This window comes from Lissotriton vulgaris, chromosome 4_1, assembly GCF_964263255.1.
Source record: "Lissotriton vulgaris chromosome 4_1, aLisVul1.2, whole genome shotgun sequence".
NCBI lineage: Eukaryota > Metazoa > Chordata > Amphibia > Caudata > Salamandridae > Lissotriton > Lissotriton vulgaris.
Genome location: NC_141691.1, coordinates 412,202,307 through 412,219,319, shown reverse-complemented (window position 1 = coordinate 412,219,319; position 17,013 = coordinate 412,202,307). Strand labels below are relative to the sequence as shown.

Sequence of the window (17,013 nt, the reverse complement as noted above, 5' to 3'; positions counted from 1 at the left end):
AAAAGGAGTATTATGAAATAATAATGTAAAAGCATTGATATGGTTTCTTAGCCATAAGACACTTTAAAATGGATAAAATATATATACATAGGCTAACGTGCTCAACTGGTGCTTCTAAACTAAGCCTACCCCGGTGCACCTGACCTAAGCCTAATACGTGGGAAGGAGTAAGTAAGTAGCAGTTTAAGTTAAGTAGGTTTGTTGCCAAGGATCTGTTCAAGAATTCTCTCTAAGGGCTTAGTCAGCACTGTACCTTGAGAATAGAATGTAGAAGGTCTGGTATTTCTCTCTCAGGACTCGATATCCCAGTCACCCGCAAGGGTAGGCTGGAAACGCCGGAACTGGATTTTCTCAGCAGGAGAAAAGGCAGCGTCTTTCTCAGCCCGTCAAAGAGGAGGGGCAGCATCCGTGGGCTTCTCGCTTCTGCTGGGCTCTCGGAAAGTAGATTAGCTGCTCTGCTCCAGAATCACCACCGTGTGCTTGCTGAAGGCAACGTTGGTATATTTAATACCTAAAAGGTGCCGAGTTTGACGTAAGGTTTGGACATAAGACGTCAAAGATGTTACTAAGAACTGGCCGTTCTTACAGTGCTCGCAGGAGTTCTATTACAAATCAAAACAAAGCCAGCGGGGCTTTCCCAGGTTGCTGGAGGTTTGGTGTGTCGAAAGAACTCTGTGTGCTCTCTAGGAATCCAAGGAAGTAGCTTTTGCCGTGCCTTGGACTGCAAGGGCGATTTACTGAAATATGGATTTGATTATTATGCCATTCTAGGGATATTATTGATTATAGCCGTATAGGGTCATAAAGTCACAATATTGAATCGGGTTCCTAGATAAAACACATCAGGGGACCTTGATTATAATGTTTGCTTGCCTGGTAGACCTCACTTCTCACCCGTGAGGGTCTCAAAGCGCTTGGGCAAGGAGAATTTCGGCCAGCTTGGGTCATTCGAAAAGCCAGGTCTTGAGGCTCTGCCTGAATGTTTGCAGTGTAGGGCTTCGTCTGATGTTGAGGGGGAGTTTGTTACAGATCTTGTCCGTGATGTAGGAGAAGGATCTGCCTCCCGTTCTGGCTCTGGGGATTTCAGCCAGGGCTATGTCAGCGGAGCTGAGGTTTCCGTTGGGGATTTGTCCGTTGAGGTTTTGGGGTCCGGTTTTGTGGAGGACTTTGTAGAAATGTGTCAGCAGTTTGAAGGTTATTCTTTTTTCAACAGGGAGCCAGTGGAGACCTTGTAGGTGCTGGGTGATGTGGTCTTGTCGTGGGATGCTGGGGACGAGTCTGGCTGTGGCATTCTGGACAGTCTGGAGTTTGTGAAGTTGAGATTTTTTGATTTCGGGGCAGAGGGCGTTTCCATAGTCCAGCTTTCTGGAAATAAGTGCATGGGAGACGGTCTTCCTGGATTCAGGGGATTCATTTGGAGGTCGTGCTGAGTATGCGTAGGGTGTTGAAGCATGTGGAGGATACAACGTTGATCTGTCGGTTCATAGTGAGGTAAGAGTCGAGTATGATGCTGAGGTTTTGGGCTTGGTCCGTGGGTGTCGGAGGGTGGCAGAGGGCAGGCTGCCGCCAGGTATCGTCCCATGCAGAGGGTGGTGGATCCGAGGATGAGGACTTCCGTTTTCTCTGAATTGAGCTTCAGGCAGCTGCTGCTTATCTAGGATGCGTCTTCCTTCATTCCTTCCTGGAAGTTGTTTCTGGTGATGTTGGGCTCCTTGCTGAAGGAGTAGTTGAGCTGGGTGTCTTCGGCGTAGGATACTATGCGCAGTCCGTGTTTTCTGGAGATATGATTGCAAGGGAGACAATGTAGATGTTAAAGAGAGTGGGGCTGAGCAAGGATCCTTGGGGTACTCTGCATCTGATTTCTGTGTGTTCAGATAGAAAGGGTGTAGGAAGGTGGTTATCGGACTATGGTTGCCCCCAACTTTTTACCTGGTGTTTAGCTGGTTTTTCGACTTAGCTATTCAGGACCCCAGGCCCACTGCTCTCTCTGTAAAATGGATTCCATGTACTATAGGTACATATCTAATTGGATACTGAGTCACCTTATCAGCCCCTGTACAGTGTACTTTAGGTACCCAGGGCATAGGTGCACCCAGGGCCTACCAGGGGCTGCAGCATGTATTATGCCGCCCCTGGCTGGCCCTCCAAATCTGACACAACTGGCTGATCATCTGGGGCAAGGTGGTGTAAACACCCTTTGCTTTAGATATAGTATACCTATATCTAAACCTAAAATGGACACATATACTCCTATAAGTCACTCCTATGGCAGGCCTTAACAATCATGGAGGCAGAGTGCTTGGAATTATGTGAGATAGTGCTCTGGCATGAGCTGAGCCTGTCTACAGCTTTCGGACCAAGTCCTTTAGCTGTTTCCATGATAACGCTATACCATATACTCTTAAGTGCATTATAATCCTCACGGTTATTGCTAACTTTGAAATAGCATTATCAAAATATGTCGAGTAAGGTGTCATACGAATTGGAATACTACCCTCTCGCCAATTCTAGCGACGGGGGTAGCATTCCACCCTTCTAGAGGGACACGACATGTCATGTACCTAACTGTGAACCCCGGTTAAAGTTAACCCGAGCCTCAGCATCACAAAATGGATGCTGCCACCACAGACACAAGTCTGACCTCCTGCTGCTGGCAGTCCTTCCAGCGAGGGAGGCTTGGACAAAGGGTTTCCTGCCTTGGGAGGTGCTAGCACCACCCCAGACAGGATATTGGGTAGGACAGGGCTGAAAGGAATGAGACATGCCTGGGGCACACAAGGAGTCCCTGTGCATACACCGGTCTAAACCAGTTCCTGGGGCTCTCCAGCCCTGGCGCAAGACCGGACAAAGGATAGGGGGTGTAACCACCCCCCTTCCTGGTCCCACCCAAAGGAGGGACCTAGTCGTAGTACAGCCCCCTTTAGCAGGATAAAGGTAGGAGCTGGTCCCATTCCAAGTTAGATTATCCTGAACAACTTTACAAGAAGAAACTCTGGACTTCGACGTTCTGCTCCACAGAAGACTGAAGAAATCTCCCTTGTGGGCAAGGAGTGTCCACCCTGCACAATCAGGCACCATCAGCGTCCAGCGGATTCCCTTTGTCGTCTTCCCTCGAGGATCCAGACTTCAGAGCCCGACGAGACCCGGATTCCCAGACCTCTCCGACCTCTACCTACATCTGCAGCACAGCTGAGATCTGTGGGTGCGACGAGACACGTGGGACCGGCCATCTTGAAAGAAGCAGCACTTCACTCTAGCACCTCGTCCAAGTGCTTTGGGGACTGAGAAGCCCCGACGCCCCCGAGCAGCTCCTGCACCTAAGACCAGCCCTCCAGCATTCACGAGATCTGCGTGGGGCCCTTCTGCCTGTTTGCTGCTCGACGCGTTGTCTGGTCACTTGCCGGCTGGCTAGTGACCTCCTAGACGACGAACCTTGAAATCTTCACTGCTGGTCTGGTTGCTCCAGACTGGCCCTTGCTTCCCTGTGAAGGAGAAGCACCCCGGACCCCCCTGGTCCACTCTAGACGCCGTTTCCACTCACCGCGTGGGTTTGCATTTGCCAAGGCCTGTTGACTCCAAATCCGGATCCGACACCGCCGACAGCGGAAGCCTGCGTGGGACAGCTCGTGCCTCCATCCTGGTCGTCGAAGACACCACCTGGTTCACGTGGCTGCAGAGACAAGCGTCCACTCTTCACCTGATCGCAACAACGACATCTGGTTCCACTCCTGGTTCCACTCCAGTCACTGGCTAGTAACTTTGAACATTGTCCCCTCTGCTTTCAGGTTCTCCTCTTCACTGATCCACCCTTGGATCACACCGGACATCTTCCTCCTGGTTGCCTGCAGCATCTTTTCTTCCAGGCTCCATAGACTTCTACTCCGGAACCCGACACGACTTCGCACCTATGCACCCGCGAGGTAACACGCACCTATGCACCCGCGAGGTAACACGAGCATTTCGGTGCTCAAGGGTAGCTGGACTCCTAGTGTCCAGTTTCACAGTCGTTTTAGTCCTACATAGTCAGGATTGGCCGTACTCACCTTTTACTTGAACTGTACTGTTCATAGACACTTACGCATCTCGTGTGTGAGTTCACACTCTGCACACGCATTCCGTGGGCCTCCTATTACTTACCTAGGGTTAGGGTAGTGTGGTCCCAGCGATCCTACAGCCTCTGTACAGCGCCATTCCTTCTATCGACTTTCACATTCCACTTACTTAGTGTTCGAGGCATGTGGGCTGCTGAATTCATATCTGTGCATAGATCGCAGCCTAGTGTTGGGTCCGGATGATTGCACATTGTTGTCCTGGCAGAGTCTTCGAAGTATCACGAGATAGGTGGCTCCTCCCCTGGACTACAGTGCGCATGGGCATCGACTCCATCCCCAGATTGTTTTTTTCCGCCATTGGGTTCGGATGTGTTTCGGTTCCCTCTGTCGGAATCGATAGTTGTTTAACTTATTTTATTCAAGACCAAAAGGTCTTTAGGACTCGCGTCGGTATTGTATATCGATCGGGTTCGTTTGTTTAATTGACTCCGAACCAACACTGCCCTTCCGCGTGCTTTCGGCGCGGACGGGCCTACACGACACTCCAAACTACTTTCATCATGGAACGAAGTCCATTTAAGAGGTGCCCGGTGTGTGCCTCGAAGTACCCACATATCGAGGTGCACCCAGTGTGCAATAAGTGCTTGTCGCCGGACCACGACGAGGCCAAGTGTATGGCCTGCTCCAAGTTCCGGTCGAAAAAGACACTCAAGCTCCGCCGAGCTGCGAGACTGCAGGCCCAGCGATCGGCACCCCCTCCGACGGACATCTTCGACACGGAGGATGTCGGCGACGACACTATCCAGGATATCACAGAATCTAACCCAGCGTCGGAGGTCGAGGAAGACTACGACGCGGAAGACGAGGATTTCGAGGAAGTCGTCGAGGAGGTAGGGGACGACGACGGGGCCATTGCCACCGTAGAGGATAGCTCGGAAGAGGAGCTTCCTCACACTGACTCCGGGGCCAGCCACCATTCTAAGGCCCAGGCCGAGGGATCGCCTTCGGGCCTTACCCAAAGCCTTGATTCCCGTTCCACGGCTCCGCCTTCCGGCCCGGCCACGGACATTGATACGGCACCACTCACGGTACAGAAACCGAAAGTGAAACCATCGGTCTCGACGCCAGACGTATCGAAACCGAAAGCGCAAGTCGCACTGGTCGGGTCGAAGACTTCGGAGGCCTCGGCGCCGAAGAAATCCAAGATGGCCGTGGAGCTCAAGAGCCACGCCAAAATGGCCGACCCGAAGACTACGGTGTCGAAGCCGAAGGTGAAAACGGCTGACGCGGCTGCGTCGGCGCCGAAGTTGGTCGACGCACTTAAGAGTCGCATCGATGCCAAGAAGGTCGACGACCATAAGAAGGCCACGAAGAAGCGGCAGGACGACCCCAAGTCTCTCACTGCCCCGCTTCCACTCGACAAGGCCAAAGGAACAGCTGCGTCGGCTCCGAAGACTGCGTCATTGGTCGCCGTCCAGAAGCCAGCTTCAGAAGACTCTCTGAGCCGGGGCGTCCCTCCGCCTCCTTCACTAAAAAGGTCACGGAGTCCCTTCAGCGTATTAGGGAGGGGGACGCAACAGTCGAGCCGAAGGACACTGTGCCGCCCAAGCCTCTCCAAAAACCGGTGAAGACGCCAACGCTGATTCTGTTCACGTTGCCGCCAAAGATGGCGCCGAAGGCTTTCACAGCAAAACCTGGGGCCGGAGTGCCCTTGAAGTTATCTTCGACGCCGAAGGCATCGTTGGTGGTTCCAAGCCCGCGCCACCAACCGCTGGCAGAAGAAGAGCGTCGAGAAGTGATCATCAACGCCAACACAGGCAAGCTCTCTCCCCTTAAAAGGAAGATCACCCCTGAACCGGCATTGGAGCATTTCCAGATCCCACTTAAGAAAAAGATGGACTCTGCTGGTGCCTCTGCCCCTATGGAGCCTGCATCACCACAAGGCCATGAACTTTCACCCACTCATTCCAATGTTGAGGAGGGTGATGGACACGACGAGGATGAGTATTCCTATCCAGTCTACTCAGACCCAGAGGATGTGACTGAGCCTTGGTCTGCTGGTGGCGACCCTGGGGACCCGCATTCAGGGCAGGAGCCTCAGCTTTTTTCAGCAAAGACTTCCCCAACAGAGGACTCTGCAGCTTTCAATGCTCTGATTGAAAGGGCGGCAGCCAATCATGACGTCGATCTCCATTCTGACCCAGTAGACGTCGATTTTCTTTTTGACACCTTTTCAGTCGCTGAAAAAACTGTAAAAACTTTGCCAATGCTAAAAGGGGTGTTGAAACATGCGCCTGAAGTTTTCAAGGAGCCCACCCGAGCAAGAGTCATCAACCCACGTATCGACAAGAAGTATAAGGCGGCGCCCACTGATCCAAGATACATCAAAGGACAGTTGCCGCTGGACTCCTTGGTTGTCTCCAATGCACGCAAAAGAGCCAACTCACAAACTACGGGTGATGCTCTTCCCCCAGACAAGGAATCAAAAGTATTTGAGGCTTCGGGGAAACGTGTTGCTGCGCAGGCAGCCAACATATGGCGCATATCCAACACACAGGCGCTACTTGCGCGTTACGACAGGGCACACTACGACACTCTAGAGACCCTTCTACAGCACTTACCAGATCAATATAAGGAAGGAGCAGAAATGTTGATACAGGAGGGGAAGCTTATCGCCAATGCTTCGATTAAGTGCGCTCTGGATGTGGCTGACACCGCCTCAAGAGCAATAAACACTAGCGTTCAACTGCGTAGACATGCATGGCTCAGAATATCCGGTTTCAAACCAGACATTCAAACTACCATCCTGAACCAAACTGTCAACCCAGACCACCTGTTTGGCCCAGAAGTTGATACCACCCTCGAGAAAATGAAAAAGGACACTGCTAAGTCTATGGGTGCCTTGCAGTCCCAGCAGTTTCGGGGTGGTTCCTTTTGTCGCTCCAATAATAGAGGCACCTCGAGGGGTCAACAGTCACAGTCAACGCAATTCTATAAGAGTAACACCCAACCCTCCTATACCAACAAGGGTCGGGGTGGATACCGTGGCAACAACGTCAAAGGCAGAGGACGTGGTAATAACAGCTCTAGGTCCTCCACCGCCAACAAACAGTGACGCCTTGTCACTGCCCCCCGATCACGCAACACCGGTCGGGGGGAGACTCCAGCAGTTCCTGCCCGTGTGGAAGTCCATCACCACGGACAGGTGGGTCAGATCTCTTATCCAATACGGTTATTGTCTGGAGCTCACATCCACTCCACCCAACATACCCCCAAAGAGCCGTCCTATGTCCGGCGAGCACTTGCACTTGTTGCAGCAGGAAGTCAACGTCATGCTGCAAAAAGGAGCAATAGAGCTCGTGCCCCTGCAGGAAAGAGGTACAGGAGTTTACTCCCTGTACTTTCTGATTCCAAAGAAGGACGGATCCCTCAGGCCCATCCCAGACCTCAGACCTCTCAACTTTTACATTCTGTCAGAACATTTCCATATGCTCACGCTGCAGCAGGTTCTCCCACTGCTTCAGCAAGGGGACTTCCTGGCAACTCTGGACCTCAAGGATGCGTACTTTCACATTCCACTGCATCCTTCACACAGAAAGTACCTCAGGTTCACCATTCAAAACCAGCACTACCAGTTCAAGGTTTTGCCTTTTGGGGTCACCACAGCGCCCAGGGTCTTCACAAAGTGCCTAGCGACGGTGGCGGCGCATCTCAGACGTCAGAACATCCACGTCTACCCCTATCTGGATGACTGGCTCATTCAAGCGAAGTCGGCCCAGCAGTGCGCCGACCACGTGTCCCACACCATTCACCTTCTGCACGATCTGGGGTTCTCACTGAATTACCCAAAGTCCCATCTCCATCCCGCCCACATACGGCAGTATCTGGGTGCAACCATAAACACTCTGGCGGCCACTGCGCAGCCGAATTCAGTAAGAGTCAACAGCATTCAGTCGCTGATCCAACGATTCAGACCTCAACACTCGCTTCCAGCAAGAGTGTTCATGCAGTTGATAGGCATGATGGCCTCCTGCATCTCCATAGTACAACACGCGAGACTACATATGCGTCTGCTTCAGGAGTGCTTAGCACATCAGTGGACTCAGGCTCACGGGCAATTGAAAGACCTAGTGTTGGTGAGCGGTCGGGCATACAACTCTCTGCATTGGTGGAATCCACAAAACCTTTGCAAGGGCCGACCGTTTCAAGAGCCTGTGCCGTAGATTGTCCTGACAACGGACGCTTCTCTCCAGGGATGGGGAGCGCATGCACTCCAATACACGGTGCAGGGACTATGGACGCTACAGCAAAGGAAGATGCACATCAATGTACTGGAATTGATGGCGATCTTCATGGCCTTAAAGGCATTCAAAGTACATCTGTGCAACAAGGTCGTGTTGATCTGGACGGACAACATGACGGCCATGTACTACATTCAGAAGCAGGGGGGCACACACTCTCCGCAGCTGTCTCATCTGGCTCAGAGCATGTGGAAGTGGGCCATTCAGAGGAACATTTTCCTCATGGCAGAACATCTCCCAGGCAAGGACAATCAGATGGCGGACCTGCTCAGCAGGCACAGCCACCAGATGCACGAGTGGAAGATACATCCATCAGTACTCCAACCGTACTTCCAAAGGTGGGGTCATCCAGAGATCGACCTGTTCGCCACAAGGGAGAACGCAAAATGCCAAAGCTTCGCCGCCAGGTTCCCACACCCACAGTCGCAGGGCAATGCGATATGGATGAACTGGTCAGGCAGATTTGCGTATGCTTTTCCCCCAGCACCTCTGATACCGCTGGTGGCGCGCAAGCTCAGGCAGCACTCGATGACTCTCATCCTAGTTGCTCCAACGTGGGCTCGCCAACCATGGTACACCACGTTTCTGGAACTTTCCGTGGTACCGCATCAAAGGCTTCATCTCACGTCCAGCCTTCTGACGCAGAGCCATGGCGACATTCAGCACCCAGATCCGCAACAGCTCAACCTGGCGATCTGGCTCCTGAAGTCCTAGAGTTTGGCTACCTCAACCTTCCTCCCAATTGCATGGACATCATTCGGGAGGCTAGGAAGCCTACTACTAGAGCATGTTATGCGGCAAAATGGTAGCGGTTTGTCATCTATTGCGCAAACCACAACATTGATCCACTAGATGCTTCTATTCAGAACATCATCTGTTACCTGTTCCATCTATACAAGTTTAATTTGGCATATACTTCCATTCGCATTCACCTGTCTGCGATGGCCGCATACCTCCAAAATAGACAGCACCTTTCACTTTTCAAGGTGCCTGCCATCAAAGCATTTCTGGAAGGCCTCAAGAGAGTCATTCCGCCACGGACTCCACCAGCTCCTGAATGGAACCTCAATGTGGTTCTTACAAGACTGATGGGTCCTCCCTTTGAGCCACTACATTCCTGCGAGATCCAGTTCTTAACGTGGAAAGGGGCTTTCCTGGTAGCAATTACATCGCTACGGAGGGTTAGTGAACTGCAGGCCCTCGCAATCCAAGAGCCTTTCTTCCAAGTTCATTCAAACAGGGTAGTGCTCCGGACTAACCCTAATTTCTACCCAAGGTTGTGTCTCAATTCCACATCAACCAAACCATTGAGTTGCCGGTGTTCTTTCAAAATCCAGAGTCACTGGCGGAGCGGATGCTCCATACCCTTGACGTTAAACGGGCCCTAATGTATTACATTGATAGGACCAAGGGTTTTAGGAAGACTAAGCAGCTTTTTGTTGCCTTTGCGCCACATCACAAAGGTAACCCTATTTCAAAGGCTGGTATTGCTAGGTGGATCGTGAAATGTATTCAAATCTGCTATGCGAAGGCAAAACGCACTCTTACCATTCCACCAAGGGCCCACTCCACTAGAAAGTTGGGGTCCTCTATGGCTTTTCTAGGTAACATTCCCTTAGAGGACATATGTAGAGCAGCCACATGGTCTACCACACACACATTTACCAAGCATTACTGTGTAGACCTGCACTCCAAACAGAAGGCAGCTGTAGGGCAGGCTGTTCTCAAGACACTTTTCCAAACTGCTGCAGCTGGCACGGGCGGCCGCCGCTAATGGAGGGACTGCTATGTATTCTATGCACAGATATGAATTCAGCATCCCACATGCCTCGAACTGCAAATGCTACTTACCAGTATGCATCTGTTCTTGGCATGTAGGGCTGCTGACATTCATAACGCCCGCCCTCCTCCCCGGCGCCTGTAGCAGCTGCAGTGTTCACATATCATTTCATGGCATGGTCATCATTCACTGAGTTTCACTCCATCTTGGCCACAATGGCTAAAAACAATCTGGGGATGGAGTCGATGCCCATGCGCACTGTAGTCCAGGGGAGGAGCCACCTATCTCGTGATACTTCGAAGGCTCTTCCAGGACAACAATGTGCAATCATCCGGACCCAACACTAGGCGGCGATCTATGCACAGATATGAATGTCAGCAGCCCTACATGCCAAGAACAGATGCATACTGGTAAGTAGCATTTGCAATATGGTTTGTTGTGCCCCTAGGGCAACATTGTAATTGTGCAACTTAAACGTATTTTTCTTAAAAGTCTTGTCATGTGCTTAGCCCTCTGATCTCATAAAGAGTTCAGAGGTGTTTGTTAGTTAATAAATATCTGTTTATTTTCATAACTACCTGTGTGGCGTCCTTTCATTTGGTATTCAAGGGGTTATATGTGGTAAAACAGCTGGTTTCACATGCCAAAAGAGTTTAGCCTAAGACTGCTTTGTCCATGCTACCATTAGGATAGCTGTCTATAAGGTTGACGTACAACCAATCACCATAAGGGTTGTTTGGACTGATACAAGGTGATCACTAGAACTAGTGAGCATCATATATCAGGCCAACTTCTCACAAAGGGCAGGAATCTTATCCTTTGAGTTAGGCCGGCGAGGAAGGAGCGGATCCATTCTAGGGTAGTTCCCTGTATGCTAGCATTGTGGAGTCTGGTGACTAGTGTGCAATGGAAGACAGTTTTGAAGGCTGCTGAGAGGTCTAGTAGAATGAGGGCTGCAGTGTGGCCTTGGTCGAGGAATGTCCGTGGTGGCTAGTAGGGCAGTCTTGTTGCTGTGGGCGCTCGATTGAGATATGTTGAGGATGTTGTTGCTTTCTATGGAGTTCGTTAGCTGGCTGTTGACTAACTTCTCAGTGACTTTGGCCGTGAAGGGGAGGAGAAAGATGGGCCTGTAGTTTTTGAGGTCCGTTGGGTCTGCAGAGGGCTTCTTGAGGGGGGTTTGACTGCTGCGTATTTCCAGTCATCGGTAAACGTGCCTGTTTCAAGGATGCAGTTGATTGTCTGTCGTTATTCTTGTGGGATGGCGGAGGCGACCCTGTGGAATATGTGGGGCGAGCATGAGTCATTGGGTGCTCCGGAGTTTATGCTCCTCATGGTCTTTGCAGTATCTTCTGTGATGACAGGGATCCAGCCAAGGATGGTTAGCTGAATGGTGTTGCTGGCGGAAGGAGTGAGTTGGTGCCTTGGTCGTGTTTGTTGAAGTTGTCGTAGAGTGCTGATCTTTCGGTGGAAAATGGAGCAGAGTTTGTTGTATAGGTCCTGGGATAGTGGGACGTCAGAGGTTTCACTGGAGGGTCTTGTGAATTATTTTATGATGTTAAAGAATTCCTTGGAGTTACGGGAGTTAAAGAGGATTCTGTCCTGGATGAAGTTCTTCTTCATGGATCTGATGAGTTGGTGGTGTGCTGTAGTGGCAGTCGTGTAGGTGGTGCACGCTTCCGGGGTTTTTTGTTCCTCCATGCTTTCTAGAGGAGTCTGCATGAGAGCTTGGATTCTCGGAGGTCCGTGTTGAACCAGGTAACTTTCGTGTTGTGCTGTCTGTTGGTGTTCTGGAGGGGTGTAAGCATGTTGGCGCAGTCTGCGATTTATTTCTGGAGTTTGTTGGCTGCAGAGTTGGCGTCAGTTGTGGTGGGAGGAGGAGGAGTGCAGCTGAGGCAGGCGGCGAGGTGCTCTTCGGTAATCTTGCTCCAGTTTCTGCACGGGGCGTGGCGTTGGCTTGTGTGCGGTGGGTTTCGAGAAGAAAGTGGTGGTCTATCCAGAGGGGTTGCCTGGTGTGACTGAAGCGGATGTTGAATTCTCCAGTGAAGATGGGGTCGAGGGTGTGTCTCGCATAGTGGGTGGGGGTAGTGACGAGTTGCTGCAGTCCGATGTTGACGAGGTTGTTTGGTAGAGCAGTGGAGTTTGGGTCGCTGAGGTTGTCAAGGTGGAAATTCTGGTCCTATATAACATAACCTTTGGTATTGCCCATGTTTGTTTAGTGACCTCTATCTCCTGTCTTCAATGGAGTGGTGAGATTACAGTGGGTGGACCCTAAGAGGGCTCTTAGTCTATTCCCAGTTCTGATGAGCATCAAAATGACGGCAAACAGTCCTTACTACCCAGTCATAACCATGCATTACCATTATTTTGAATCCTTTACCACGAACATGCCTTTACCCCACTTATTTTTACCAGCAATATACCTTTATCAATCATGCCATTACAATTAAAATGTAAGTTTTACATATATATATATATATATACATTTTAAGCGTTTGACGTTTCGCACAAAGTCACCGCTCTCTAGTCATGGGAGCCGTGACCAATGAGGACGGTCTTGTTACAATAACGCATTTCAGCCTCTTGGCCTTTTTCAATGTTCATTGAAAAAGGAAGAAGCTTTCTACACTCATAACACATGTAGGGGTGTTGCACACGATGTCCTTTGCCACCATTATCTGTATAATCTTTCAAGTCCTTAAACTGACTGCCTTCCATCCTAAACCTAGTTGCTGTTGGGCTACTCCAGAACTGTGGAAGAAGCATCTAGCCCCAGTTAATTTGTCACCAAATTTCTTAGTCATTTCATGCCAAGATAGTTAAATGGGTCTTTGAACCGACTTGATATTAAGAAGTTCTCTAATCAAGATTGATTTAGCTCACCAATAACTTTAGTGCTCAGATCCAGGTTCTTGGCTAATGGATATGCCTCCCTTTGTCTTTTGAATTGGATTTGATGAATTACCTAATGGTATACTGAATTGTCGTCTATAACCAGCTGCCATTTGTTGGAAGTAATCCGGGTCTCTACTTCAGTAGACCTTGTGCATGGTGCTTTGTCAATATGATTATGGCTGCCCCGATGTTGAGCTATTTGATGGTGAGAGCTAATTTTTTCCATTTGTACAAAACAGCTATTAAAGATTTTTTATAATTGATCCTCCACTCAGAGTTTTGGGATTATGAATTCACTTTGCACATCGTAAATTTTCTTCTCAAGGTTCTGATGAAGTCTGCAAACATGTGCTACCTGTTCTGTAAATCTAAGAAAAAATAGCCCAAAATATCAGTGGGAATTTTTTTTCTCATGAACTTTGAGCCAATGCGGTATTTAATGGAAACTCCTTAACTTGCTGTAACACAGCTGGCAGCAACCATTCAGTGGCTGAAGCACTGCTGATTTTCTTGGAGGCTTTGCCAGAGCCAGTAATTTGCTATGAGCAGTACCAACGCTGCCTGGAAGTCTCGTCGGACAGCCAATGCTGCAAACAGGTATTTGTACTACTATAATAAGCAGCTTTAGTTATCAGAACTCTTTTTAGGGGCCTTATGAATTTCTTGCACCATAGTGTCTGTGTGTGGGAATATAATGGAACATTGTGGGTCTCATATAGTAGCAAACACATCACGCTTTCTTGAAAAAACTAAATTAAGTGGATGTTCAAACGTTATTTATTTTGCGATGTACATTCTTACCCTTGTTACATTTTTGTGGACCATTCTTTCAGTAGCATCCCTGGGCTTTGCCTTGATTTTAGTAGTAAGCATTGCCAAGGCCAATGGGTCTTGCTCACTGAATTAGCTTGGCAAATGCTTATAATGGTATTTTCTACAATGTATTACTGTACCTATTCAAGATGCTGTAATGTTGCGACTACACAGAACATTTTGCCAGTTCCAACCACTGGCCAGTATTCCTAGTGCAGAAATGCAAACTGAGCTTCATCCCTTTTTTATGGCAGGCGTTAGCTAAGAAATTTCAGGCTGTTGGTAAAATTATTGCAGATAGTCTTCTAACCACTTATTTCTCATTTTTTAATACTTCTCTGTGTCGGACTAGATCGAGAAAAATGTTAGCGGTATCTCTGCATGCCGTCAGGTGGTGCAGTGCGGCTCCACACTGACGCCCTTCTGCCCTGCAAATAACATGTAGAGCCAATTAGGGTGCCACATCTGCACACTGACATCAGTTCCTTTCTTTCCACACCTCTAGACTCCACTTCGGTACTATCTCTTTCGAGACGCTTTTACCTCAATTTTGCTCCATGTGCAAGGTAAATGTCCCCTCAGAGACGACCGGGTTTATACCTTGCAAGAAATAGCTCAAGCAAATGTCTGACATATTCACATCAGTTTTGCGTATAGTGATTTGGCTCGTGCCACAATTCTAAGGCCTGCTGTGACTGCGTGTCAATGACTCTGTAGACCATTTGGGACAATAAGTCAAAGCTATGCATCATCAAGCTTTGGAAGACTGCGCAAAACCAGTCCAAGTCCAAAAATCGTTCTTGATCCCATTCCTTGTCCAGACATTGGTCCTGAGGTTGATCGTTGTGGTGCTCCAAATCTAAGTGGGGCTTGCCCCTTCCCCTCCATTCTCATACCCCTGAGAAGGCGCAAGTGCAATGGCATGCCTCTCGATCTTGCTCCTGTTTTCAGTCGACATCTGAGTCAATCACACAACTTATTCCAGCGCAACCAGAGTTTCCAGGGCCATCAACGAAACCAGAGTTTCCAGGGCCATCAGCAAAAAAGAGGCAAAACCAAGAGTTCCACATGGTTGTTATCTCTTTAGATCTCTTCTGACTCCATCTGGAACGTCTGCAGGCCCGATCTTTCCTAGAACATTGACGCCAATGCTGACTCAATTGAAGCTGGATCACGAGGCACAGCACATTGTGCTCTGACTCCACTCTGCTTTGAACTCAACCATGGCTTTGCTTCTTGTCCATTGAACCGCAGCGTTTGCCCTCTCCATCTGATATACTCAGCATCCTGGTCTTGCAGGGCAGGTCTCATACATTACATTACATCACTTATTTGGGACGACTCTTCTAATGATTATGATGCTGGAGATGACTTTGAAAACCCTATCATAATGAAAACTGGTATAATAACCTCCAGGATGCCAGTGGCCTTGACATATCTCCTGACGTTGTTCTAGGCTCACCCCAAAACCCTGCCACTGAAGAAAGAGACTCGTTTATGGTGGTTATTCTAAGGGCGCCTTAGTTCTCAACCTTCATCTCTCCATGTTGGAGGTCAAAAACAGTTTTCTAACTGAGGTGTTCCAGCTGGGGCGAGACAATGCTGATCCCCCCCTGTTGCCCTTCAATGCAGCATGATAGCCAATCTTAGGGAGTGAAGACCTTTGGGAAGAATTTTTCCACAAGTTTGGCTCTCTGGTCTGTCAATTTCAGTTGTCTTTTGTGCCACTGTTTCCATGCTCTGATTCCATAGCTCAAGTTTTCCCAGGTATCTCGGAGCCCCTTCATCTTTTACTGGACCTGGCTATAGAAGATGGCCATGATACTGCTAAATTTGCAATCCGTTGTGGTCTGGATACCACAGATTGCATTGGACGACCCATTGGTACTAGTCACTATTTGTTGCCACTCCTGGTTGCGATCTACAGGTGATGTTCAGTCATCTCTTATGGGCATGCTGTTTGAGACTCTCCTTTTTGCTGATAAAGCAGACTCTGTTCTGGAGCAGTCCAAAGGGAGAAGGGTCGAACAGGTGCTTTTTCAGTTCAGTGTATCAGTTCCCTCTGATGTTCACAAAAGTGATGGAGGTGGTGGCATCACATCTTCGGAGATCAGGTGTCCCATTCTTCCCCTAACTCAACGACTAGATGCTGAAGGCGGGCTCAACACGGGTAGTAGTCACCCAGCTCCAGGCTATGGTGAACGTCCTGAAAAATACAATAAGAAAGAAGGCCCCTGTGGAATTCTGATGACAGGCAGCAAAGTCAGGGGCATACGGCACACTACATGCACATGTATTACTCACAAATACAGAAATAAAGAAAACAACATAAAAGTTAGCATTTTTAATTATCAGTATTAAGTACAAAATATATTAAATAATATATAGTCACATCTGTATATGTTCATATATCAATATTTAGAAAACAATTATAGAGGAAACACTCGGCAAGGAAGATCTTCCTGCATTGACCTCAGTGAAGCTGACAGAGGAGCTTACAGAGAAATATACAAAGTGTCACAATATGTAGACTTGTAGAGATAGAGATGAACTATCTGAAAATTAGCATAATGGGGCTTTAGTACAAAAAAGTGTACCTCACATTCGATTGCTTGTGAATATATTAGTGGTGGTTAGCGGGGAGGGCCATCCGCACAATCCAACACATCATGCTGCTGAGCAAAACTCGCTGAGTCTGTATCTTGCATTGTATTGTAGGTATTCTTATATAGCGCACACTGCCGCCCTACGGGTATCCTGGCGCTCAGATATAGGAACACAACCAACAAGTGAAGGACTCAGGAGAAAGAGGAATCATGCTTTCGGTAAGAGCCATGTTTTTAGGCTCTTTCTGAATTCAAGTAAGGAGTCAATCTGTCTGATGTTCTGTGGCAACTCATTCCAGAGGAGAGCAGCAGCCACGCTGGAGGCCCTTCCCCCATCCTGGAACGTTTGAATCTTGGAGTTACCAGCAGGCTGGCACCGGAGGAGCGAAGCTGCTTCGGGGGACGGTATATTTGAGGAATGCGTGTGAATGTAGTTTCATTCATAGTCATTTTTGTTTCTTGTCTTTCTTAGGACTACTAGTGAGCGTTGGTAAGATGGCGAGACATTCCCCCTACTAAAATTAATACAGGCAGTATATTTGTGGAATTTTTGTATGGTAAACCTACTA

The 17,013-nt window shown here is 49.0% G+C and overlaps 1 protein-coding gene across 2 annotated transcripts in view; it reads left to right on the top strand.

Annotated features, from left to right (window-relative positions):
- The window catches only part of OCRL (OCRL inositol polyphosphate-5-phosphatase), a 611,352-nt gene that overhangs the window by 559,548 nt on the left and 34,791 nt on the right, over nt 1–17,013 (top strand). For both annotated transcript variants that reach the window (XM_086918813.1, XM_086918814.1), the window contains one exon: nt 13,495–13,622. In XM_086918813.1, the coding sequence (XP_086774939.1) occupies nt 13,495–13,622 (128 nt within the window). The remainder of the gene's footprint in view (nt 1–13,494; nt 13,623–17,013) is intronic.